The following is a 26363-nucleotide window of genomic DNA, read 5'->3' as shown; positions in this document are numbered from 1 at the left end:
CAGTACCCTTGGCCCAAAGGAGCAGAGACCATCACAACAAACGCGGGGTTTTAGCAGCTTTATTAATGTATAGCGGAAGCCCTTGAGCTGGCCGCCTCTGCTCGGAGTGCAGGGCCAGGGCTGGAGCGGGCCTAGGGACTGAACAGCAACACTGAGACTGTCTCTGCCATGTCATTGGTGGATACAACTGACACCAGGCCCTGGGACCTGCTGGGAGACAGTGCATGCACGCGCGTGTGCGTGTGTGAGACCCACTGGACTGTTGCTCTGAGTGCTTTGTTACAGAGAGAGTGGGGCTTGGTCATAATCAGACTGGGGCTTCCCTTGGCCTCCTTGACTCGACTAAGGTTTCAGGGCCCAGAGCAATCAGTTCCCGAGAGGTCATTCCTGGGGACTGTGGGCAGGTAGAGGGCCAGCCATCCGGCGCAGGGCAGGCACCCACCGACTCCGCTGACTCCTTCCAGATAAACCGAGACTACTCCTTCCTTGACTACATCCTGGGAGGTTGCCAGCTCATGTTCACGGTAAGGCTCTCCCCGCCACCCTGCCATCCACCCCGGCAAGGATCCTCCCTAGGGGCCCGGGCCACTACTGCAGTACAAGGGGTTCGGGACCAACTTCGGGAAGGGCTCCTCTGTGTCTGGCCCAGGGGAGAGGGCACAGGGTGCTGAGCCTAGTCGGGGCGTGGCTGCCTGCCCCCAGCAGATTGCTGGCTACAGCTCTGCAGAAAGCCAGATTCCCCCCTGCTGGTCAGACGGCCCTCCTGTCTCCTCTGCTGCCATCCTGTTTGCTCACTCAGTTCCATCCACAAGGGTGCTCACTGTCCCTCCAGGATTCCAAGCTCCTTTGCATCTGCTTTGTCTGGAATGCACCTTCTGGAAACTTCTCATGGCTGCTGCCCTGCCATCCTTCGGGCCATGGCATAAAGGTCTCCTCAGGGAGACCTCCCCTGGTGCTTTCCTGTTTCTCCTTATCACTTCTCCTACTTTGCGATCTTCAGGACACTTGCCACTCTGAAATTATTTAAATATCTTTCTCTTGTCCCTGTTTGTCTTCTGGGTGCAGAAGACTATGAGTGCCCCAAGTGTGAGGACTTGTTTCTGTGCCAACCTCAGCCAAACACTCAGTGCCTGGCACATAGTGGGTGTTCAATAAATGAATTGTCCCTCTGCCTGTGGCCTGGAGTATGTGCCCCACAGACTTGTCCCATTCATCTGGTCTTATGCGTCCTCACCTAAAGGGGACCTCCGGCCCGGGGGGGAAAACCTGCTGGGGTCCCATGCTCTGCCCACCTCCCTGCCTTGCCTCACCACTCTCTGCCACGACCTCTAGATCCCATGGGACTGGAGGTCCTCTGTAGGACTATATGGAGTCAGGAGACTGGCCTTGTTGATGTCTAACCCCACTGGTCATCATGACCCCCTCACTCTGAGAGACTGAGCTCTCCTATTCCTTGTGTGTATGCATATTCAACAATGGATACTGAGCGCCTCCTCTGTGCCAGACTCACCCCACGAAGACCAGTTTCCAAGGTGGTCATCTCTCTCCCTAGATCCCTGAGAGACAGCAGGATCTCCCCTGTGGAGCACCTTCTCTGGTGCTCTGTGCATCACCCTAGACCTGGCTCCGGGGGCCTGTGTCTTGCCTACAGTGAGCACCCACTCTGGGCAGATAGGCATGGCCTACCAGGCAGCCCCAGATCCCAGGGCCTTTTGGGGATCTGAGGGACAATAGGGAAGTGGCTTGGGGTGGGGTAAGGTGTCTGGAAAGGATTCATTGGAGCAGCGACATCTGAATTGGGCCTGAATGATAGAGGAGAATTAGGGAGAAAAGATTGCCTGGCTCTTTAGGTAGAGGCAACCTCATGACAAAGACCTAGAAATTGGGGATCCCTGGGTGGCTCAGCAGTTTGGCACCTGCCTCCAGCCCAGGATTGAGTCCCACATCAGGCTTCCTGCATAGAGCCTGCTTCTCCTCTGTCTGTGTCTCTGCCTCTCTCTCTCTCTGTGTCTCTCATGAATAAATAAATAAAATCTTAAAAAAAAAAAAAAGACCTAGAAATTGAGACAGATGAGTGTGTAGGTTTGACAACAAGGGGGACAAAGAAATTTGGGACTGCAAGGTGACTTTGTATCACATCTGGGCAATAGATTTTATGCTCAGGCAGTAGGGAGCCACAGATGGCATTAGAGGCAAAGGAGTGACACAATCAGTTTCCAGGTTTCAGAACATCTTATGGAAGCGTGGGTTGACATGGGGAGATGAGTGGCTTCCCATGTCCCATCAGTCTCTTTGTTCCCTGAGGAGGAGATCGGGAGCTGGAGTCTCTGGCCAACTGGGTGGCCTTTTTTCCCCCCACTCTACAGGTTGGGATAGACTTCACAGCCTCCAATGGGAATCCCCTCGACCCTTCCTCTTTGCACTATATCAACCCTATGGGCACCAACGAATATCTGTCGGCCATCTGGGCTGTCGGGCAGATCATTCAGGACTATGACAGGTAAGCTTGGGGAGGGACTCGAGAGGTCAGTTCCAGCTCCATCCAACTGGGAAGCTCACCTTGTCAGAGTTGAAAGAAGGGTCCCAAAGATTCTCAAACTGGGAATGGCCAACACATGGTATACATACCTTATTGCCCATTCCAACACCTGTGGCAGGCATTGCTAGTCAACTGCTGACCTCTTCCCTACCGAACCCTGGATCCACACTGGAATCCTTCTCCACGATACACCAAGTAGCCAGTAAGAAAAGGAATCAAGATAGAAAATGAAACTTGTTTACCTTTGTTGCAGCTTTCCCTTTTAGAGCTGGAAAAATGTAGGTGTGGGATGGAGGTAGAGAATGTATCCAAAGTCACACAGATCAGGGGCCTAGTACCCAGCCATTCTGATTCCTGGGCCCAACACCTAGTGACCTAATAGTCTCACTCCTGCTGGGATTTTGGAAGGAGCAGCCAGCAGGTGTGGGCCCTCTTCCCATGACCATGCTTCCTGGAGATCTTTGGGTTAAGGCGGGGGCAGTGGAAAGTCAGTGAAGGAAGGCTGTGTAGGGGGTGTGGCCTTGAAGGATCAGAAGTCACTTGAAGGTTATGGTGTTATAGCCACAGGTGGTGTTCGTTGGGACCTCCAGGCCAAAGGGTGGAATGGCCAGGAGGCCAAGACACAGGAAACAGGGGTACGAAGGTACAGGTGCCAGAGACTTGGCAGGAGCAGCATCAGGGTCCGGAATCCTGTGTACACTTGGCCTCCCTAGGAGAGGCTGCCTGAGACCAGGGTCTGACTTCCAGGGCTAAATGGGTGGCTGTGATCTCCAGCCACATTAAGAAAAGTATGGCACATAGAGCAAGGGAGGTGAAAGTCCCCATCTGCACAGGTGGGTGGAGGAGCCTGCTGTTGCCGCTCTGGAGTCCTCTGTATCCAGCTTCCCACTCAGTCCCTTTACTGAGCCTTCTCGTGGACATTCAGACTTAGCAAGGAAGAAGACCCTAGTGAGTGCTGGGCACCTGCCCCAGTCCGACTCCTCCGATACCCTTCCCCATCTCAGTGAGAGGCACCACCTCTCACCCAAAACCCTGCACTTTATCCTTCCCTCATTTCCCCTGTTCTTTCAGCAAATCCTTTCAAAAACGGTCTTGAGTCTGGCCCTTTCTCCCACCGCCACTGTTACCAGCCTGTAAACCACCATCCCCTCCTGTCCAGATCACTTCAGTAGCTCCTCACTGGTCTCTCTGCGTCTGTCCTAGCAGCTGGCAGTGTGTCTTCCACACAACAGCCAGGGGATTTCTCAATATATATACACCTCCAGTGAATGAACAGGTGAGACACGATCCCCATCCTTAGGGAGTTCACCCTCGAGGAGGAAGACTGGGAAAAGTCACTGGAGTTCTGAGAGGCCAGTTTACCTGTAACGCAGGAGCTACAAGAGCACCAAAGATAAGGATTCTCAGGTCTCAGGGAAATCCACAGAGAGAAGGAGCCGTTTGAATTGGGCTTTAGAGGATGTGTAGGAGTTTGCCACTGCTGGGGACAGGAAGTTCAAGGGGAGGCACAACATGATTGAAATTGCAGCAGGAGGGTGCCCTGTGTGTTTGGGGCACAGCTAGTGGTCCGTGGCCAGGGCTGGGGGAGTGGGGCTTGAGGGAGGCCCGGTGGAAGCAGATGAGAGTAGTAGGCTCTAGAGCTGGGTGATGAAGGGTCTTGAAGATATGCCAGGGTTCTCAGGAGAGTTTTTCCCAGCCATAAAAGGAAGGTTGAGAGACAGATAGTACCTTTCCATAACGACTGTGGTTTAGCGAATGCCCAAGGTCCCAGTTTGGGAAGGATCTAGAAGATGCACCCAGGCCCACTGGTTAGAAGTGCTATGATTGATTAGCCATGTCTGCCACAGATGTAGATGGGGGTCAAGCCTCACTCGCCAGGTGCTCAGAGGTGGTGTGAGCTCAGTACCTCATTCACACAGAGCTCTTTCTAGAGGTGCTGAGCTTTTTCCTTCTGTTCTTGGAGGTGTGTGAGGCAGGGTGGGCCCAGCCCTGGGTGGGGGCTGGGAGGGGTGAGGATGGACCGGTGAGGTCTCTGTCCCTCTCATGGTGGTTTTCTTCTCCTTTCTCTGATTAGTGATAAGATGTTTCCAGCTCTGGGCTTTGGGGCCCAGTTACCCCCAGACTGGAAGGTGAGTGGAGTTGGATTCTTTCCTTTTGGTCAAGATGGGATTTGTGTCTTATATGGCCTCTTGTGGGTCTACTTTGGAAGAGACTTGGGGCCCAGCCTCCCTGCCTTCTCTGCATTTACCCCAAACCCACACTCATTTCTCAGCCTGAACCTCACGTAGGCACTGGGGCCAGAAAAATGAGCGGGACTGTTATGGTCTCTGTCCCCTGGTACTCAAGTCAGGTGGGGAGGACAAGTAGGATGCCAGATTTGGCAAACAAAAATCCAGGACACCCAGGGAAGCCTGAATTGCAGATAAACACATTTCTGGAGAATGTCCTAAATATTATACTGGGACATATGTATACTAAAATGTTATCTGTTGTTTCCCTGGACTTCAGATGTAATGGGACATCCTGTATTCTGTCTGGCAACCCCAAAGATGGGCAGGGTCATCATTGCTGATATGGGGCAGCATGGGCCTGGGAGGAACCCAGAGGAGGGCCCCAGTCTGGCCTGGCGGTAGCAAGGAAGACTTCCTGGAGGAGGCAAGGTCTAAGTCAAGATAGGAAGGGAAAGGAGGAGTTTGCTGAGTGACTGGAGGTGGTAATGGGGCAGAGAGGGTGTTCAGAGCAGAGAACCTGTGCAAAGCCTGGGAGGAGGAGGGACAGAGCAAGGTGGAGCAACAGAAAAGGTGGGCATGTGGCCTCTCTAGAAATGATGGAGACAGACAGAGCTAGCCAGGAAGCCAGCCATACAAGGCCTCAGATGCATGTTAAACAGCAATGGGCAGCCACGGCAGGGTCCACATGGGGTGTTATCAGCCATTTGGCATTTTGAAGGCCCACTCTGGCTGCTGAGTGAGGGACTGGCTGGGTGCCGATGGGCAGGATGGAGAGATGATGAGAAGGAATGAGGTCCATTTTATGGGTGAAAAAACAGAGGCTCAGGTGATTTGCCCAAGGCCGTGTTTACATCAGGGAGCCCTGGATTCCAGCTGGGCAAATGGACTCTTAAGTTTATTCTCCGAATCTGCTTCCTCTCCAGTGAGAAGCCTGGGGATGTTGTGGGCACAGAGGGCTCAGCTTGTGCCCCTTCTTGTCTGCCCTGCTGTGCCACGTGCTGTTGCCAGAGTGAGCATTTTCCTCCCATCCTCTCTGGGTGGTGGTGTGGGGGGGGTACGATCTTCACCTCAAATTTTAGGGAGAGGCTCTGTGGCCTGCTAGCCATCGAGGGGTGGGGGCAGGATCCTGCAGGACCAAAGCTGGGCCTCCGGGCAGACAGTGATGCTGCAGGGGGTGGGGCAGGCTGGCGCAGCCAGGCCCAGCTTGAGCCCGTTGCTAGGACACTGGCCAGCTTGAAAGAACCCTGGCTGAATGAGATGTTTTCTCACTCAAAAGCCTCCTTGGAAATGTCACAGGGCAACTCTGGGGAGGCTTGGGCTTGCCAGGCTGGAGTGCCCGGTAGTGACAGGAGGGATGCCAGAGCCAGGCTGTGCGAGGGCAGATGGTACATCCCACCTCCCCTGTCAGGCCTGGCGCCTCCCAGCCCCTTATCTCCCTTCCATTCTGACTTGCCTTGCTCCTGCCACTTGAACCTTCTTTCATTCATTCCCGCCTCAGGGCCTTTGCACATGGCCTTCCCCTGGCCTGTTGCTCCTTTTCACTTTTTTCCCCACTATAGAGGTCAAGAGGTCATTCCCTCTGGGAGGCCTTCCCTGAGGGAGCTCATATGGGGCCCCACCTCCCGTCCCAGGCACTGTCCTCACAGAACTTATGGTCACCTCTGTATGTGTGGGTTTGCTGGTTTGTTGCCTCCCTCCAGAGCTTAACAGTCCAGGAGGGCCCCAGCTCCTGGCACACACTAGATGTGCACTACTTGTTTGCTGACAGAGTGAATTTGGGGCTTAGCAGCCTGAGGAGACAGAAATGCTGGTTCTGAGGATGAGAAACTGGAAGGAACATACGACTCAGCTGCTTGCCCTTGGGACCTTCATTCCACCCTAGTGCTGGGCTGGGTGTACCCAAAGAAGACCCCTGCCCTGGACAGTGGCTGAGGGACTTAGAAAGCTTTTCCCTGAGATGGCATGAAGCCTTGTTCATTTATAATGAGCCAGAGTTCATCAGATGAGGAAGGAGGAAGGGCCCATGCAAAGGTCTGGGGTGGGAGAGAGCATAGACTCCCCACTGTACAGATGGGGTAACTGAGACTTGGAGAGGACAGTCCCTCTGGGATCCCTGCAGCTCTCTCTCTCATGCTCTGCCCCCACCAGGGCCCCAGGGAGTAGTGTCTTAGTAACCCACTGCCCAGGGGTCAGGCTAGGTGGACACAGCACTGATTATCAGAAGGCAGCAGGGAGTCCCAGGGCAAAGACTATGGCCAGCAGGTCCCCAGGGGCCCCTAATCTGGCTTACGGCCTCCAGGAAACTTGTCCTATTAACTGGCATTTCCTAGGCCAACTAGGGTGGTGAGTGTGGGAGGGGGCTGGGCTGCTAGAGAGGCATGCACTTGTCTCCCAGATCTGGTCCTGGCTCTCTGCTGTGGCTCACTCATGTCACCTGGGCATTCCCTGACCTCATCTGAGCCTCTTTCCACCTGTGAAGTGGAGCTGCTGGAGTAGGTGACCTGAGAGGACCTCTGGGCTGGATGGGTGACCTTTATAGCCCCATCCACTTGGACCACCAGGTCCTCCCACAAAGGAAGTGCGGGGAGGGAGTGAGGAATGAAGAGGTTGGTGACCCAGAAAGCAGAATATTCCTCCATTCTTATCAGGAAGGGGTTTTCCCCCTTGGTCTTTAAAATCTCCTAAAATCTGATTTTTGCAGGAAGTCATTGGCCCAGGGAGGCCTGTTTCCTTGGCAACCATTTTGCTCTCTCAACCCCTCTGTATAAGCACCCCCCTTAATCTCTATAGAGGCTCATGGTGTTGCCATGGCAATGAGGACCTCCAGCCCCCCAGCTGGAGCCTAGACTTGGGACAGGGTGAAGAGAGCCCCAGGCAGGGAGAGGACCCCAGAGGGACAGCAGAGGACTGGCTCTATGCCAGCCCTTAGGGCAGAGGGAGCAAAGAACAGAAAAGCTGTTCTCTCCCCTGAACAGGGAAGGCTCTTCTTAGGCCACCTGCCCCCCACATAGGGCCTTGCTGGGGTGAACTGCCTAAGCTGAGTCTCACCCCTCTTGGCCCAGGAGGGCTCAGCAAGGCCAGGACTCCAACTCCCTCTCAAGACATGAGGGACTCAGGTCTTAGGCCTGTTCTTCTGTATGGTGTTGGCACCCAGTTTCCCCTCTCTGGGCCTCAGTTTGTTTACTTGTTGAATGGGCACATTAGACTTGCTGGGGCCTTCCAGCACTCACGTTGTCGTGTCTCAGAGCTAAAGAGTCTGTCTGGGAGTGTCTGTGCTCAGACAAAAGCTCTCGCCTGGCAGATATGTCCCTAGATCTCTTTGTCTTCCTAATTTAAAACCTGTGGGAGAGTGTTAGAAGATGGAGGAGGGTCAGTAAATATCCTCCAGCCTGAGAAGGTGCTTTCAGACCAAAAAATCCATGGAGCAAGCCACTCCATACCGTTTACACAGTTCACTTCAGGGTAACTTACTGTGGTGGGCTCTCCAGGCAGCATACAGCCATTCCCCATCCAGGCAGGATGGCCAGCCACAACACCACGCAGGGGGCATGGTGGTGAGCTCACAGGGTAGTTCTCTAGGGCGGCACCCTCTGTGTGCTCACCATCTCTACTGGTTAGCTGAAGTAGGGCCTCAGAACAGGCCCACCTGCATTCCCACATGGGCATAGATTAACCTCCATGGGGCCTAGAACACATAGCCCCCAGGGAGGTCATTGTGCAGACACAAACACAATGGGAGTCATTGTCAGCACTCCTATGGAGAGGAACACCTTCTGAGGTTAGTGGGTTCAGGGAAGGGGGCTCAGGAGGCAGCCTGACCTCAGTTCTGGTCCCAACTTTGTCCTTGGGTAAATGGAAGACGCTAGGAACATTCTAGACCATTCTGTGTCTCCATTTCATCATCGGGAAATGGGGTAGTAAGAGGCCTTTCCCCACTGAGTCATTGCCAGGAGTGAGGTGATGCCTGCAAAGCTCTGAATGTGGTGTGTGGCATGCAGGAGGGAAAGGGGCTCAGTGGGGATTTTGGCTGAGACCGCAGTGGGAGGGAGAGTGGGGACACCCCCATCTGAGCTCTGACCCCCTAAGGCCGCAGGTTCTGCAGCCACCACACTCCTGCTGCAGCCCTGAACCGTGTCTGGTTATTATTCCTCTGTGCTCCTGGGTCCGGGAGGGCGCTGGATGATCCACAGGGCTGGGATCTAGGTCTGGAGGCAGAGAAACAGAATGAGTCCCCAGGGGACCAGCACTAGCCCTCTCTGCCCTCCCCTCCACCCTGCCCTCTGGCCCCATGATGGTTCCTGATCCCCACCCAGTCCAGCCGAGCAGGTTGTCCGCTAACCCCCAGTTTGGCTCACTGGCATAACATGGGCTCCTCTGCTGGCACTCGTGCTAACTATGAAGTTAGGGAAAGCACTTGGGGCCCAAAAAAGTGGAACCTCAGTGATAGCATGTGACAAAAGGGCAGTCCACTTGGACTCCCCCCAGAGCTCTCTCTGTCCCACTCCTGGACTCTCTTAGTGGGGCAAGGAGGCAAGGCAGCCATCATGCCCCAGAAGAGATTGGGGCGATGTGCACCTATTACAAAGTGAGAGTAGTCAGGCAGGCATATCTGCAGGCGTCAGGCAGGTGGCTCCGCCCCAGCAGTGGAGGTGAAAGCAAAGCAGGTGTGTGTGTTGGGGGGCGGGGGGGCGATCAATAGCCTTGGCCTGGGATGGGGCCTGGGCCCAGCTTTGGGGCCAGAAGGCTACCAGCCCAGCATTTTCTCTACATTTCAGGTCTCCCATGAGTTTGCCATCAACTTCAACCCCACAAATCCCTTCTGCTCAGGTGAGTGCCAAGCCTAACTGTATCTGCCCTGGGTGGAGGGAGGGGCAGAGTAAAGGTTTTGTCTCCCACCATCCCCTCCCCCTTATGCTTGCTCATGACAGGTAGGGAAGAGCTGGAGGTTGGAGTCAGGTGAGCCTGGATTCAGCACCAGCTGCTGCCCTTTCCTGGCTGTGTGACCTTGGAGGGATCACTGCACCTCTCTGGGCCTTTGCCTTGTCACCTAACCCAGGGAGTGTGATACCTGCTTAGCTCATCTCACTGGGTTGGCTAGGTGAGAATTAAGGGAAGTGTGGACAGGAAGCCCTGTGTAGAACAGGAGGAGGTAAGGGCAGCAAATTATATACTTGTCTCTCACCCCCCACCTGTCCTTGCCGGGAGGGCCCAGCCCTGCCCCACCCTGCTCCTCTTGTCTTCCACAAGGAGTCTTGGCACCCAAGGACTGAGGGTTGCCAGTGTGAGGGTTGGGGGAGAAAGGGGCAGGCAGTGAGTGCGGTACCTATGCTTACTCCTGCCCCTTCGGCCTCAGAGGATTTCTGAGCCCCCTGAATCAGTTAAGAAAGTATTGGAGGAGGAAGGAGGCTCCAGATGGATATGGAAGAGGGTGGACCCTGCCATCGTGAGACCCCAGCCTAGGATTTGGCTTGGATATAGCATCTGCCTTCCCTGGGGATTCCCAAAGCTGGGTCTGGTTTGTACTTAGAAGGGAAATGGGGATCCCTGGGTGGCGCAGCGGTTTGGCGCCTGCCTTTGGCCCAGGGCGCGATCCTGGAGACCCGGGATCGAATCCCACATCGGGCTCCCAGTGCATGGAGCCTGCTTCTCCCTCTGCCTCTCTCTCTCTGTGACTATCATAAATAAATAAAAAAACTTAAAAAAAAAAAAAAAAAAAAGAAGGGAAATGCATCAAGTCACTGACTTGGGAATGATGCTGTGACTCAGAAACCATGGTCATCTGTTGGCTAGAAACAGCCCTGTACTACTCCTGGGCTCTCTAGTTTGGAGCAGGTCTCTAGACACTGTGTCCGAAATCAGGGTAACCAACCTCCTCTCCAGCCAGAGGCCTCCTGGATAGGACCACAGGGCTGTGGGATATTCTTAGGCTCATAATGATGGCCATTTACAGAGCACCTACTGTGTGCAGGGGCTGTGCAAGCATCTCTGTTCCCCCACTGAGGAACCCTCAGCAAAAGCCATAGCATGTCCAGAATGGGCCTCAAGATGCCTGGCTGCCAAGTCCCTTCTCTGGACTTGAGTCCCCGTTGGGCCCTCTCCTGCCAGCCGCCCAAGAGTAAAGATGATCAGTCCTACTAACAAGGAAACAGGCTCAGAAAGATTAAACAGCTTGCCTCAGGTCCCACAGCTGAAAAGTAACAAAGGTGGAATTCGAACTCAGGTCTGCGTGGCTCCATATTCAGGGCCCTTTGCTTTATGCCATCTTGGCCCTGCCCTCTGGGAGCTTCCGGTCTCATAGGACCCACACTGGCCACTGTAGTAGTATTGGGGGTCAGCGGGAATAGAGGTATAGGTCTGCAGATGGGATGAGGGTGGGTGAAGGGTCAGCGGGCACCAGGCTGATGTAGTCCTGTCCCCGAGGCAGGTGTGGACGGCATCGCCCAGGCGTACTCGGCTTGTCTGCCCCACATCCGCTTCTATGGGCCCACCAACTTCTCTCCCATCGTCAACCACGTGGCCCGGTTTGCGGCCCAGGCCACACAACAGCAGACGGCCACGGTGAGTAGGCCCCCACCAGTGTGAATGTGCAGGAGACGGCTGGGCCCTCCTTGGGGCCAGACTGAGTCCGTCCCTACTCCACCCACCCCCTTGGGGCTGGTGAGCTGGGTAATTCTGCCTTCCCTGCCTCAGTTTACCCACAGATATGGTAAGGGGATTGGACCAAGCTCAACTTGATGGGTCCTGGCTCTCTGGAGCACAGACGTGAGAAAGACAGTGACTCCGTTCATGCGTAATAGGAAATTGTGCTGTGATCACTGGGACGCACCCCCCTGGGCAAGGGTATTCCTTATTCCCAGGGTACATGGAAACCAAAGGACGGTGGTCCCTGTAGCCCTAGAGCTGACCCTCTGGGCCACTGTCTAGCCCTGGCCCAGTGCCCGGCAGGAGGCCCTGGCTACTGTGTGGCATCTGGACCAGGGTCCTCTCTCTGCCCTCTAGCTCCAGGCCTAATGCCAAGGTTGGGGTCCCCAGGGGTCACCTTGTCCACTTCCCCCACTTGACTGTGCACATGAGTTGGGAGGTTGTCTCCCCCTGCCCTAAGAATGGTGCCATGAGCAGCCCTTCCCAGGCCATGTCCCCAGTCCCACTTGTCAGCGTCAAGCCAAGGCTGGAGTAACTGGATTTGCAGAACCTGGGCTGCCACCAGGGAGACCTAGATCTGCCTCCTGCCTGGCCCTTCCCCCAGGAGGCCTTCATAAGCCTCTCCCCTCTCTGGGCTTCCCTCTGGGAAATGAAGAGCCACTGCATGTGCTAAAGTCCCTTCTAGACTGTCCCTTTCGTTCTACCTCCAAAAGGTCATCTCGACTTGTCCCTCTCATTGCCAAGGGCACTGGCTTCTGTCACTGGATACACTCTCACACTGTGGTCCCTATAAGCCCCTCTCCCCCCTGGGGTCCTTTTAAGGGCACATGCTTGAGCCTGCCATTCTCTAGGCCCTCCCTCCCTCCCTCCCCTCCTACCCACCTTCCCCACCTTCCTCCCCTTATGATCCTACCACCAACCTTGTTCCTGCCTCTCAAACACATAAGCTTGTTCCCCTCACAGAGCCTTTGCCCAGGTGACTCTGCCTGGCTGGTTCCACCCATTCCTCGGTGTCCCCTCAGATGCCACCAGCCCACCCCTCTGAGGTTAATCTCCCCCTTTCTGTTTATTCTCATCTGGACTCTGAGGATGGCAGCAGCCATCCATTGTGTGTCTCCCTATAACTCTCAGCCCCACTGACCGGGCCACTGTCCTGTGTTTGCCATCATCTGGCCTGTGACAGATGCTCAGCATGCCTGGAGATAGATAAATCTGTCGGCCCTGCCGTGGACTGTGTGCTGTGCAAGGCTCAGGAGGCAGAAGGAGGTGACTCAGCCAGGGCCTCCCCCACAGGGAAAGGGACCTGGTCCCACTGGGACCACCAGAGGAGTGAGACACTGACCTCGTTACTAGGGAGGCAGAGAGGTTGGCTTCCGGGAGTGGTGGCAAACACAGAGGAGGTAGAGGTTAAGAGAAGAAAAGAGGACACCAGGGCTGGCCTGGGACAGGGTGGGGGTGGCAGGACAGCAGGACATGGTCTAGTTGTTTGGGAGGCAGAAAGAGGCTCTCAGGCTGCCAGGGTTTGAATCCTGTCCCCACCCCTTCCTCACTGTGACTTGGGTAAATCATGTAACCTCACTGAGCCCCCATTCCCTTGTTTATATGATTAGAATACTCATAAGACCTACTTTGAGGAGATAGTGTTCAGGTTAGACAAGATCGGGTAACGCTGCACCGAGAGAGAACTAGAGAGGATGAGGAAGGACGGCAGAGTGGCCTGCAGAGGCCAGGGAGGGCAGGAAGGAGGTCTGCGTGGGGGAGAACAGGTGGTCCCAGGCTCCTCTGCCTCTAGGGGCAGGATCTGCTCTAGTGCCAGCCCTGCCCGGCCACTGGGACTGAGGGCGTGAAACAAGCCCCCCTTCTGCCCTGGACCTATTTCCTTTATGAAATGGGAGAAGGGAAGCCCCCTCACTCAGGGTGCTGTGAGGATCTGGGGCAACCTGAATGGGACAGCAACCAGGGAAAGGCCCAGGAGGGGGGCTACTCTTTAATTCCTGGGGAGCGGGTGCAGGGTGAGAACTGCTTGGGGCTCAGTTGAGAGGCAGGCCCCGGGCTTGCACCATCAGGATGCCTGTGGTCAGTTAGCCAGGCCATTATCCCGCCCAGCCTATTTTCCGCCTGAGCCAGCTTTGAAAGGGATGGGAAAAAAAGGCCTGCGTTCTTGTTTAAAAGGAAGAAACACGGTGTGGTAGCAGGAATGAAGCCAGTGTCTTTGCCAGGCAGAGCCAGGGTAGGACAGGGCAGGAGCTGTGGTGCGGGGAGGAAGGTGCCTGTGCCCACTAGGTGTGCAGGGGGCTGGGCCCAGGGCAAGGCCAGGAGGGTAGCTTTGTGTTCTGGGGAGAGACTGCTGAGGACTCCCCAGAGCGGGGAACTTGGCCTTTCTCTGCCCAGTCCTGATCCTCTCAGTGGCCCAGCCACTTGTAGTTGGCTCCCCGGTGATCTTGAAGCAAGGATTTGGCGCTTTCAGTGCCCCAGCTACTTTTGTCCAGACCTGGGCCTTCCAACCTGGGAAGGCAGCCCTCTTGGGGCACCCCTCCTCCCCCTGCGTGTGACTTGGGCCACCTACCAGAAGGAGTGGGGACGGAGTCTCTCAGCCCCTCGCCCTGATGTCTAAACGGACAGATCCCTCCGCCTCTGGCTTACTCTACCCCACATCTCATCGTGCACCAAAAGTGGCATTGCCTGATGGTTCACCCTCTAGCTCGAGGCCCATCAACCCTGTTGAGACCCCAGCTCCTCCACTGCCTGGCTATGTGACCCAGGGTAGGTTGCTGAAGCTCTCTGAACCTGTTTCCTCACCCGCACCGTAGAGGTGCTGGCCCAGTAGCTGCCTTCTAGAAACAGGATTCCACCAGCTTGGCACGGGAATTGCTCAGTACGGTGCCTGGCACACAGGGAGCACTCGGTAAGTGTGGGTAGCTGAATCTTCTAGGGCCGCCTCTGGATGACACTGGGCACACTGAGACCCAAGGCAAAGAGAAATAATTTGTGGATTAAGTGCTGCTTTTAGACAGCCATGTGGGGTGGCGGGGAGCAGCACTTGGTGTGGCTTCACCTTTCCTACCCCCAGACATCTGCACACACATGCACGCCCACGAACAGGAACTGGAGAGCAGGTGGCGGGAGGCATCGCTCTAGGCAGGCCTGCACTCTCCCATTCATGCACACAACCCATCTTTCCGGAGCATATTTCTGTGCTGCGCTGGGAAGACCATGCTGCACGGCCCCTGCCCTCCCAGGGTCTGCAGTCTAGGGGGGAGCCTGGCCTGGAAACAGCAGCTGTGACTCAAGGCAATTGAACCCGTGGGGACAGAGGTCCAGTATCCTAATGGTGGCTCCTAATACAGAGGGCTCAGGGAAGGCTTCTTGGAAAGTGGTGTTCTAGGCTGGGACGTGGAGGATGCTTAAGAGTTAGCTACGTAAAAAGTGTGTGTGCACACGTGTGCGTGTCTGTCTCTCTGTCTGTGGAGTGCTCCAGGAAGAGAGAACAGCATATGCAAACACCAGGAGGCATGGTGTTAAGACATAAGAAGTGGTGATGTTAGAGGGATGAGTGCGGTAGGGGAGGGCCAGCTACCACAGGGCCTTGGAAGGCAGTGAGTAACCTGGATTTTCTCTTGAGGGCCATGGGGAGCCACTGAGGTTATTAGGAGGTTGAGAAGGAGCTAGGGGACCCCCATCCTTCCCTCTGCCCTATAAGCCCTGGGTCTCGCTGTCCATGGCCCATTCCTAGTTGGCTACCTAGGTGTCTGGTGCCCAGTGGAGGGGGAGCTGGGACAAAAGACCTTGGGAATTTCTTCCCACCCCAAGGGTCTTTGACAGCCAACTTCCAGAAATAAGCCAGGGAGCAGCTTCCCCAGACTGCTTGGACTGTTGTGGTTGATTTCTTATAAATCTGATCACATGCTAAATGCTTTAGGGGAAGTAGCTATTTGCCATCCCAGAAGCCTGAAGAACCTCTGGGTAGAGACAAAAGATACTCCATCCTTGAGCTGGGTTGGGTGCTTCAATTTTCGGTTGGACCTGATGGTGACTGGCTGTGTTTCTGGAGCAGGGACAGGGTGCCAGACCTGAGAGATGCAGAAGAGAGTGCAAGGGGCTGCCTTGAGGAGCACTCAGGGTGTGGGGAGGTAGAGGAGTATCCAGAGGAGACCTCCCCAGGGGTTAATGCTGGCAGGGGAGGCGGAGCTTGAGGCTGGAAAGGGCCTTCCACCTGCTTGAGACAGAGATGTAGATGCTCAGATGGGTCTTGGAGCTGTGGCTGGAAGGGTATGCCAGGCAGGAGGAAGGGAACCAAGAAGGGTGTGGAGCACTGTGAAAGTTTGAGGGCAGGGGAGACCAGGGTTGTCTGTGGGGACAACAGAGCCTTTCCCACCTCCCCCTGCCCAATTCTGCCCTTCGTTCTCCTCGTCCATAGCCCCCTCCCATTTCTGTCTTGGGGTGGGGGGGCTGCAGTGGAATATAGAGGCTTCTGGACAACCTTGGCTCTGTCTGGGGTGGGCGAGAAGTGCAGGACTTGTTAGCTACATGTCCATTGCCAAGGCTAGCCCAGCTGGGCAGAAGCTGAGATCGGGCACATGGTCGCGCGTATTGTGGCTGACTGCACAGGAGTGAGGGTTAATGTCCAGTGCTGTGGCTCTGGCTCTTTCTGGGCTTCTGAGACATTCGGGATGACAATGAGGCAAGAGGGCTTGGAAAGCTCCTGCATACCAGGGTGCATTATTAGAGAGGCCAGGCCACAAGAGGGGGGTAACAGAGGGAGGACACTGTGGAAAGAGCCCCAGCTTTGGAGACAGCCAAGCTTTTGTTTGAATCTTAGACTGTATCGGTTCCCAGCAAGTCACTGAATCCCCTCTCAGCCCATTTCCTCATTTCTAAAACAGGAATCACAGCGTGAGGATAGCAGGAGGGTCTATGCATTGTAGTGTGTAGTGAGACACTTTCTCACCCTGTCGGCTGGTGCCTGAGGTCCTGCAGGAACCCAGACCTGTGTATGCCCACCTCCCTGGGAAGAAGGCTCCAAGGCCTGGGGGGACCCAGGCCTGAGGCTCCAATCCCCTCGATGTGTGGCTGACTCACGGGAGAACTAGGAGGGCTGCATCGGGAGGGGCGGGGGTGGGAGACCATCCCACACCAAGTGGGGAACCTGTTGACTACACCAGGCATTCTTTCCCTCCTCCTTGCCAGGCCAGGACCTCCTTGCCAGGACCTTCCCTCCTGCCAGCTTAGGTGCCCTGGAAATCCTGCCCTGGACTTTCTGGCGGGATGGAAGTGCAGTTAGAGAGCCGCTTTTGGAAGGGATGGTAGAATGATGGTGGGCTGTGGGGGGGCCAAGGGTATAAATAGGCCTATAAGGCCCCCCAACCATAGGAAGGGGGGCTGACAGCCGCTGCCCTCCACTGCAGGGATCCAGGCTGCCATCTCCATAGCAACAGGTATCCCCAGCACAGAGGGCTTGGTCTCTTAAAGACACAGTGCAGGAGGTGCTACACTGCCACTCCTGCTGGGAGCAGAGGGGTTAGGATGGCAGGTCTGGGCCTCCAAGCAGCTCACCTGCTCCTTCCATGGCTGTGTGGGGACAAACAGAAGAGCAGGGCATCCTAGGGGGCTGAACTTATAGCCTCTGTATGTTCCCTAGGGAGCAAATGGCTTTGCTGGGTGAGAAGGTGGCCAGGTGCTGACCTAGGTCTGGCTTGGTTCTGCCCTCCAAGACCTTGACTGGTTTGGGCCCCTCTTTCCTTTTTTTTTTTTTTTTTTTAATTTAAAATGTATTTATTTATTTATTCATGAGAGAGAGAGAGAGAGAGAGAGAGAGAGAGGCAGACACACAGGCAGAGGGAGAAGCAGGCTCCATGCAGGGAGCCCGACCTGGGACTGGATCCCGAGTCTCCAGGATCAGGCCCTGGGCTGAAGGCGGCGCTAAACCGCTGAGCCACCGGGCTGCCCGCCCTCTTTCCTCTTTTGAGACCCAGAAAATCAGACTAGAAGGCAAACACCTCAATATTAGGGCCATGTAGGGCTTTCTGTTTACTGATAGGGAAAACTACATTCAAAAAGGGAACCAAAGGGTGCTGACAGAACTGAGTTGACACTAAGGCCTCGGCCTGCTTGGAATGTGGGGGCCTCCACCCAGACCATCCCCAGAGCCTTCCCGAACCTCATGTGCCCACCCTGCCCCCGTTCACAGTTTCTGCTATGGCTGTGCATCCCCAGACTAATTATTCAGTATTTTTAGTAATTTGATAAAGAAACTGTAGAGCCCACTGTAAGTGAAAAGTTACCACTTGCCATATATACAGAGTAATGGTAAAAATAAACACAGCAGACTGTCTGGTACTGAAGTCTAGCTAGACTGTGGTCCCCTGAAGCTCTGTGCTTCCCACCTGTGAATAAGGAGGGTGAGCAAATGACAGGCCTTAAAGGCAGACTAGAACCGAACAGAGACTGTCCTGGGTACACTTTGTGCAGAACTAGTACTGTGACTCGATGCTGTGTGACTCCAAGTCCACTAAACCGGCAGCAGAATCCTACAGTCCCAGAAGCACTGGCCTGGTGACCGGCAGGCTATCTGAGGCCCGCTGTGCTGACAGGGAAGGAGCAGGTTGTAGGTATTTGGTGTGGGTGGAGCAGAGAAGGGGAGGCTGGTCCCCGAGTCATCCGGAACATGCCTCCTTCCCCAGCTGTGGGCCTGACGGCCGGGAACGCGCTTAACCACCAGGTCACAGAGAGCTGCCGTGAGGCAGGCATGTCCTAAGGGGTACAGCAACTCTCACCTTGCAGATGCAGAAGCCGAGACATGACAACTTCAGTCAATTGCCCAGAGTCCCACAGCACAATGCCTGGCAGGGCTGGGCCTGGAGTTCAGGACTCTGAGCTGCAGAGTCTGAGCTAACAGCCAGGGCAGGAGGAAGAGAGCAGTTTGTGCTTGGGCTGTGAACAGGCCAGGGTTTACCCTGTAAGGGTGGAGTGCTGAGGGGGAGGGGACTGGGATTTGGTTACAGCTGGGAAGAGGAGTGGCCTTCCTCCCAAGGGTCAGGGTGTTTTGGGGGAGGCGGGGGAAGGGGGACCAGAGGCTTCAGAGCACCTGTGTCCTCTCCGCAGCAATATTTTATCCTCCTCATCATCACGGATGGCGTCATCAGTGACATGGAGGAGACGCGCCACGCCGTGGTGCAGGCTTCCAAGCTGCCCATGTCCATCATCATTGTGGGCGTGGGCAACGCCGACTTCGCCGCCATGGAGTTCCTAGATGGGGACAGCCGCACACTGCGCTCCCACACAGGGGAGGAGGCAGCCCGTGACATTGTGCAGTTTGTGCCCTTCCGAGAGTTCCGTAATGTGAGTGTGGGCCTGGTCTGGGAAGGGGGCGCTTGGGGGACCCCAGTGACTATAGCTAATAAAGATGAAAGTCTGCCTAACCTGAGGCTCCTCTACACACTGCTCCATTGACTGTGTGCTGCCTGAGAGCCTGCCCCCAGATGAGGCCCTACTGGCTTCAGCAAGCTCATGGAACCCAGGGAGTAGTGCTCAATCCAGACTGGGGCTTCAGGACAGGGTTTCATGGAGGCCCTGCCCTCCAACGGAGGTTCTGAACCAGAAGTTGGAGTTATCCATGCAGGGCAAAGCATTCCAGGCAGACTGGCGGATGGGGCGGGGAGGGGGCGGGGGGGGCGGGACTTGGGACGTGTTGCTGAGAGCAAAGACCCAATGGTGAGAGAGGCTTTCATGATAGTCACACCTCAACCAGTCTCCTTCACAGATAGGAAGCAAGGCCCGTCTTAGGATCTGCAGACACTGGTGGTCCCACCTTGTCCCTGGAGGTGGCTCTGGGCCTATCTGCAGGTGACCCCAGGGGTGCCCACAGGTCATAGCCCTGGCACCTGGGCCCACCAGGATCCCAGAGGGAGCAGTCTTAAAGGCCACCCCTGTACTGTCACCCAGGGGCCCAACTCTTATTTAACCAGAAGCTTACTGCATGGCCTTGGGCAAGTCCCTGACCTCTCCAGACCTTGGCTTCCTTGGCCATGGGGCCTCTTGGGGTTCTGTGGCTCTGATCCTACAAGCCAGTCCTAGGAAGAACTTCTCACTTAGTTTTATACCCATTGGTGCTCACAACTCTGCCCAGTGCCCTCTGAGTTTGCCTGAGACGGTCCAACTCCTTCCTCTGGAGCCTTAGCTTCCTGAGGACTGATGCCAGGCCTCAGCACTGCCATTCATGCCCAGGACACTGAGCACCTCCCCACAGCTAGCCTGTGGCTGAGCATTCAGCAGTGAGCCAGACAGTCCTGGCCCATTTATACAGGCTGAGAAGGTGCTCAGAAAATGTCTGCCAGGTGAGTAGGCTGTGCCACTCCTCTCCACTGTCTCTTTCCCTGAAAAGCCTCCCACAGACCAGTTCATCCTAAAATGTGACTCCCGGGCCTCTCAAAGTGCTCATTGTAGGAGTTAACTTCACGTAAAGGAAAGCACTACTTGTAGTGGAATTTCAGGCCCCGGGCTGAGACAAGGGACACGAATTATAGACAGCCGTGGTCCTCAGCCCTGATTTTGTCCCTTGGGGACACCTTCTCTCACTGCTGTCTGGGCATGGTGCCCCTTGCTACTTTCTTCCAGTAACTCTTCCTCTCTTCCCTCTCTACCTCACCCTCGGCCCCGCAGGCAGCAAAAGAGACCTTGGCCAAAGCTGTGCTGGCGGAACTGCCTCAACAAGTTGTGCAGTATTTCAAGCATAAAAACCTGCCCCCTACCAACTCGGAGCCCGCCTGAGCACCAGCCTGTGTCCAGCAGCAGCATGCCGGCTGGGCCTCCCGCCCTCTCCAGGAACGTGCACGCTCACCCTGCTTCCTCGTGGGTGGCCTTTTTTTTAACCGATCCACATTTTTATTTTTTACAACCAGACCTCCACCCCCAACTTCCCCCAGCCCAGCTGGGCTTCCTTTGTTGGAGTCGACTGATGATGCTTCTGGGCCAAACTGGCTTCCTCCCTACCCTTAAGTATTGAATGTACTTTGTATAATTTTAGTGGAATTATTGTTATTAAAGAGAAAATTTTTACAATCCTAACTGGCTTTTTCCAAGTAACTAGCTGCAGACCCTGAAAGACGCGTGTCCCCAGTGCATACATTGTGTCATTGCCTGCACCTACTTCCTGCTGTTTTTATACTGTGACTGTGTTCTATTTGTTATACTCAGGGTAATAAAGCAGTTTCAGATGTCCCTGTGTCAGCTCCTTCCTTGGCCGGGACCTGATGGGCTCACTGATCTGGGGAAGGAAACCTAAAAACCTCTTTCCCCCAGCAAGTTGGTGCAATCGTTTCTACCTGGGGGCACTTGTTCCCTGCAAACAATAATAGCTGTTAAACGGGCACAGAACTTGGTACGATGCACATGCTCAATAGGTATTTGTGGATGGATAAAATTCCCCAAGCCACCACCAGCAACTGTAGCCCTTGCAGAGCCTACACCAGTCCTGGAGTCCTCAGTCCAGCCACTGCATGGCACCCCACCTTCCTCCTCTTACTCTACACTCTGTCCTGAGGTGTACACATACAGGTTAGCCATCGCTGCCACCCGTTTGCTCCTCTCACAGGCCTCCCACGCATTGGGATATGTATGCTCTGTGGTCTGCAGTATATGAGAACCTCTTTGCCCACAGGACACTAAGAAGGGTAGCTTGTGTCCCTGCTGACAACTATCTTTCGTTTCTAGAGCATACCTCGCCCTGGCTCAGGCCCCACTTCATGAAGCCAACCAGGGTTCACTCTCAGGGTCCTCCCAATTCTCTCCTCTCCTCCACATAACACAACCTTCTCTCTGGTCTACCTCCCCCCTTGGAGTTTCTGTTAGCCCCCATGCCATAGGCTTCTATGTAACCAGTAACAACCAGCAGTTCTACTAAGGGATATTTCTGGCTCCACATTACAAGCTTTATAGGCATAATCTTGATAACCCTTCCAAAAGCCTATAGCCTCTGCCTATGCCCATTTCCGAGATGAGGAAACAAGCAGAGAAACTAACCAGACCCATTAGAGGCAGAGCCAGAACTTACATCCAGATCTGCCCCATTCCACAGCCCATACTTCTTCCACAGCACCTTCCTTTGACTCTGGCAAGGGAGTCTACTCAAGCTGCTAATGAATTTGTCCTTTCTCTCCACTGAGCCTGGGAGGTCTATGACCTTGACCTACTCCCAGGACAGTCATTCTCACTGGGACCCGCTAGACCCAGGCATGCACCAGACAGGTTCCTACCTCCAGGTGCCTGGCAGGCTCAGGAACCAGTGTATCTGGTGAGAGTGAGGGAGAGGTTCATCCTGAGCTTCTGATGCTCCTGCTGGTTCTGTGGACACCAGAAGTCAATTGAAATATTCTTTAGGGGTACCTTCACTTTGGAGAGGGCTGCAGGACTGCGTGGAGCCCCGTTTCCCCAAGGACCTTTGGGAATCACCACATAATGGCCCAGGGGCCATTGGATGGAATCCCAGGACAAGTGCATCTGGCTCCTTCAGTTTCTGCCTAAACCTTGCTTCGGCCACCTGTAAGACTGGGTGTTAGTCAAAACAATAACACAAGTCTGCTTATTTGCTGTTCAGTAGCTCAAGTGAGTCTAGCTGGATGTCTCATCCCCACCCATCCTGGAATAATCTGTCAAGTTCTGCAGTCAAATACTCTACTCCTGAGCTATACCCCCTAATCTGTCAAGCTGTGATTGACCAGAGGTCTCTAAAGGGGAGCAGCCTTCTCGTCCCAGCCCTACATCCCTTCCTTAGCCCTCACAGGATAGGTATACTGTGGGGGACCACTTCTCATGCAGACCTCTCCCTTACACCTCTCCATGGGAGGAATTTGCCAGACCAGTAAAACTAGGGAAGATGGACATATGGGGCCATGTTATGGTCGAGTCCCCGCCTTGTGCTGGGGTCCATCCCAAATGCTCAAACTCTTATGGACCACCTACCTCAAGTGTGGTGGCCATGGCCCTCACCTCTAGGCTCTATGGGAGGAGACCCCAACATCTCTTGTTTCTTCCCCCTTCTCTGCTCAGGTTGGGTGGATCAGTCAAGCAAGCCCTCTCCCAATGGACTCAAGTTCACAGGGGAAAGGAATGCACCCAAACTCCTGACCAGGTCCAATCACCACTTAAGAAAAACAAAATAAGTCCTGGCATGTAATGTACAGCACGGTAACTATAGTTAATAATAATATTATACTGTATATCAAGAAAGCTGCCAAAAGCATAGATCTTAAAAGTCTCATCACAAGAAACATGGATGGACAATTTTGCAACACATACAAATACTGAATAAACTATACACCGGAAACTAATGTCAATATCTCAGTAAGGGTGTCTGAATGGCTCAGTTGGTTAAGAGTCTGCATTTGGCTCAGGTCATGATCCCAGGGTCTTGGGATGGGTCCTGGGATGGAGCCCCGCATCAGACTCCCTGCCTCTCCCTCTCAATCGCCCTGCCACTTCCCCTGCTTGTGCTGTCAATAAAACCTTTAAAAAAATAAAACTCAATAAAAACAAATGGAGCCTTGGTGATGCTGATTCTTGGCACATGGGTATAGCAAGCTGAAAAGTGAACGTGGAAATTGAAAAGATCCTTTCACCTTTGCATCACTACTGCCGAGGCCTGGGCAATAGCATTTGTTTAAAAGTTTCACTAAAACCATAGAAAGCCAGACTTAAAGGCTCTAATTAAAATTCTGGTTCTGTCAACTACCTGTGCAACCTCAGGCAAGTCACTAAACCACTATGAATTTCAATTTTCTCTATAAAAGGTAGAGAAGGGCTGCTTCACAGGACTTTTTTTTTTTTTTTAGGATGAAAGACACTGCAGTCTGCAAAAATAATCCACAAATGTCCCGAACAGTGCCAGGCACACACATAGCAGGCCCTCGGTACGGAATGAGTGAATGCAACAAATCCACATAAGGCACAATTATGTGCTTATTACTGAAATAGTAAGGGTGAGGCCCAGCCAATAGCTCAAGGTGATGGTTGTCTCTGGGTTTTGCTGCCCTTCTCTGTGAAGCTCTGAGGCTGGGCCACATCCTGCCTGTCACTGCTGTGACACTCCCATTCTCCCTAAACCATTGCTCCAACAGGTAAGGGAGCAAAATGCCAGCCCTTGCCAGCATCACTTTAAAGCATGAATGTGCAGCTGGCTTGTGTTCACCCTGTGACTACAAGGATGTTGCCAAGATTCTAGCCTCCCACTAAGCAGAACTTACATTCCATACTGTTATGCGTAAGTAGGCTGGGCACGCCAAAAAATCAAGACAAGACTCAGGTCCAAATGATGGTGCATTGCCACTGAGCTCTCCTTTTTGTTTTTCTGGAAGGGGCTTAAGACAACAGCTGAGCCATATACCCACGAGTAGGACACCCGAGCCAAGGAACCGGGTGTGCCTAAGCAATTAACATTTAGCTGAGAGGGAAGCATACAGCAGAAGCTGTTGGTTGTAGCTCTGACGACCAGATCTGACCCTTCATCATGTCAATGTTCTAGCTGCAACTGAGGAATGCCAGTAGGATGGGAAGACCCATCATAAATCACCACTAACAGAAGCTCTGGATACCCTACCCAGAAATGGAAAGCCAATAGTTAACAGGGCTACTGAGGATGGCTACTGTTACTGAGCACTCTGTGCCAGATCCCACACCAAGTACCTAATCCAGATTCTTTCACCCTCACTAGAAAGTTGGTATCATTATTCCTATTTATAAGGATGAAATGGAGGCCTAGAGAGATTAAGGACCTTGCCCAACTGACCCAGCTAGTAAAGGTCTGGTTCTAAGTTCATAACCACTACAGTATATCCAGGGAAGGGGGAACTATGCTTAGTTCCCAGGGAGAAGCAGAAGCAGTGAAGGAAGCCTTGGGCAAAAGCGGCTTGTCTTGGGTAGAAAGGAGGTAGCCAGAAGGGAAGAACAAGGTGGAGAGTGGAAGGAACAAGGATGCAAAGAGCTGGCCCAGGTCACCTCATTTGGGGACCAACTTCCAGTCTGAGGGACACCTGGGTGGCTCAGTGGTTGAGCATCTGCCTTCAGCTCAGGGTGTGATTCCGGGTCCTGGGATTGAGTCCTGCATCAGGCTCCTACGGCTATGTCTCTGTCTCTCTGTGTCTCTCATGAATAAATAAAATCTTAAAGAAAAAAAAAAAAAAAAAAAACATGAGCCTGAAGCCAGCTGGTCTCTCCTCCTTGGTCCTGAGACCAGGGAAGGCATATGAAAGCAGATTGCCAGTCACTTCTCCAGGTCCAGTCACATCACCTCCCCTGCTTTTTATGATGACAAATGGATATTTTGAATTTTATGCTTTCTCCCCACCAAAGTGGGTAACAGGGCTGAAAAGTAGAAGTGGTTCAGAGGGTATAGTGGGACACAGGATAGATAATCCAGAAAGAACTGGCAATAGGCTTTCTCCCCTGCCTGGTTTAAGAGCTGTACGAATACTACCACTCAGGACAATGCAATCAGTTTAAAGCAACTCCCCCATACACACTTTGTCTTTAGCCTTTACTACCTAGTTATAAAACCCCAATTAATTTATTAAGGTCCGAGGGCTGCACTTTAGGGATTAAAGCAGTCCCTGTTTTTCCTCTATCCTTCTTTGGGTTTGAACCACACTGTCTATACCAGATGCTTTTCAAGGCTGCTTCCTCTACCAAGGAGACCAGGTCCTGCCCTGCTAGTCACGGTTCTACAGGACGTGTGTCTCCATTCCTCTCCATACCTCTACACCATCTCCATTCCTCTCCATATCTCTACACCACCAGGAACAATGAACATGATGACAAGATCACCAATGACTCTCAGCCTCTCCTGTGACACCACAGATTAGAAATCTCCATCTGAGGAGCCTCAACTTTAATACAATCTAGCTGTTATAGTAGATGGGGAGGGAGGTGGGAATGCAAGATCCAGTAAGGGAAAAGCAAGATCTTGTTCCCTGACAGGTGGATTAGCTTTCAAGTTAATGTACAGTTTTAATCCCTATAACCTTTTTCCCCAACAAAAACAGAGGCCATGAGGCATAGTGATGGCTTAAAAGTCAAACCACATAGAGATGGTGACTCTGACTCCTCAGTCTGCCTCCAAAATGATACGAAGTTGCTCTGGTAAGTGCTGTAAGAATGACAGCACAATCGCAGGAACAATGGAGCAGAGAAGCAGAAGGTGCCTACACAGTTTTACCTAATGGTACTGTTTGTTAGGATGGAGCTGATATGGCTGTGCTGCCAGTCAGCAACAATTAGCATAAGTGGCCCTGGAAAAAGGAAGGATTTACAAGGCATCACTTACGGGTGAAGGGAAGCCACCATCTGCTACTGGGCACCAGAGTGTCACTGCACTGGAAGGGGAAAAGCAGTGGGTTGGAGGAGATCCAGGGGCCTCTCTGCCCACATTAAAAATGAGTAGCTGCTCTGCCTGCCAGCATCACAGTGTCAACACATTCTGTGTGTGTCTCTCTCTGTCTCACACCCAAAGAAGTAGAAACAATTGACGTAGGAGCCCAGAGGAAGAGAGAACTGTACAGACTCATTCTCCTGAAGCAGAGGAGCCTACGGGTTTTTTTGTTTGTTTTTAAAGCCCATGCCTCCCTCTATCCTTAAGGCCTTCATACCTCATCTCCCTCTGCCCTGAAGGGAGAGCCTCTGCCTCCCTTTGCCTGCCTGCCTTCTCTGTATCTCTAGGTCTTGGCTGCTCACAGCCTTGAAGCTGCCCTGTGTGGGAAGGAAGAGGAGCAGGGGGGAGGAAAGGACAGGGCAGCACCTTTGGGCCAGAAAGGGCTCCCACAGTTAGAAGCCCCAACTATAAACGTACCAAACGGAGAGGGGCCTCGACACAGCAGAGTCGAGTCAGATAATGCAGATGTGTCCCAATGGTTGGCACTCAGGATTCCAGATGCTACTAGAAATAGGTCATCTTGTCTATATCCCTA

At 53.7% G+C, this 26363-nt stretch overlaps 1 protein-coding gene and 1 long non-coding RNA gene across 3 annotated transcripts in view; one reads left to right on the top strand and one right to left on the bottom strand.

The window, feature by feature from the left end:
* Positions 1-20628, top strand: part of CPNE2 (copine 2) — a 45937-nt gene extending 25309 nt beyond the window's left edge. For both annotated transcript variants that reach the window (XM_072826995.1, XM_072826996.1), the window contains 7 exons: positions 465-524; positions 2367-2500; positions 4614-4668; positions 9546-9597; positions 11195-11328; positions 18514-18750; positions 20071-20628. In XM_072826995.1, coding sequence (XP_072683096.1) covers positions 465-524; positions 2367-2500; positions 4614-4668; positions 9546-9597; positions 11195-11328; positions 18514-18750; positions 20071-20178 — 780 coding nt within the window. In that variant the 3' untranslated portion in view covers positions 20179-20628. The remainder of the gene's footprint in view (positions 1-464; positions 525-2366; positions 2501-4613; positions 4669-9545; positions 9598-11194; positions 11329-18513; positions 18751-20070) is intronic.
* On the bottom strand, positions 43-15682 carry LOC140633851 (uncharacterized). The gene is made up of 2 exons (XR_012031430.1): positions 14212-15682; positions 43-8975 (listed from the first exon to the last, which is right to left on the bottom strand). It is a non-coding gene; the product is annotated as an uncharacterized lncRNA (long non-coding RNA).
* Positions 20629-26363: the final 5735 nt, after the last annotated feature.

The sequence above is a fragment of the Canis lupus genome, chromosome 5 (genome assembly GCF_048164855.1).
Source record: "Canis lupus baileyi chromosome 5, mCanLup2.hap1, whole genome shotgun sequence".
Taxonomy (NCBI): Eukaryota; Metazoa; Chordata; class Mammalia; order Carnivora; family Canidae; genus Canis; species Canis lupus.
The sequence above is the reverse complement of the archived record's forward strand: the minus strand, read 5'-3'. Positions and strand labels throughout refer to the sequence as shown.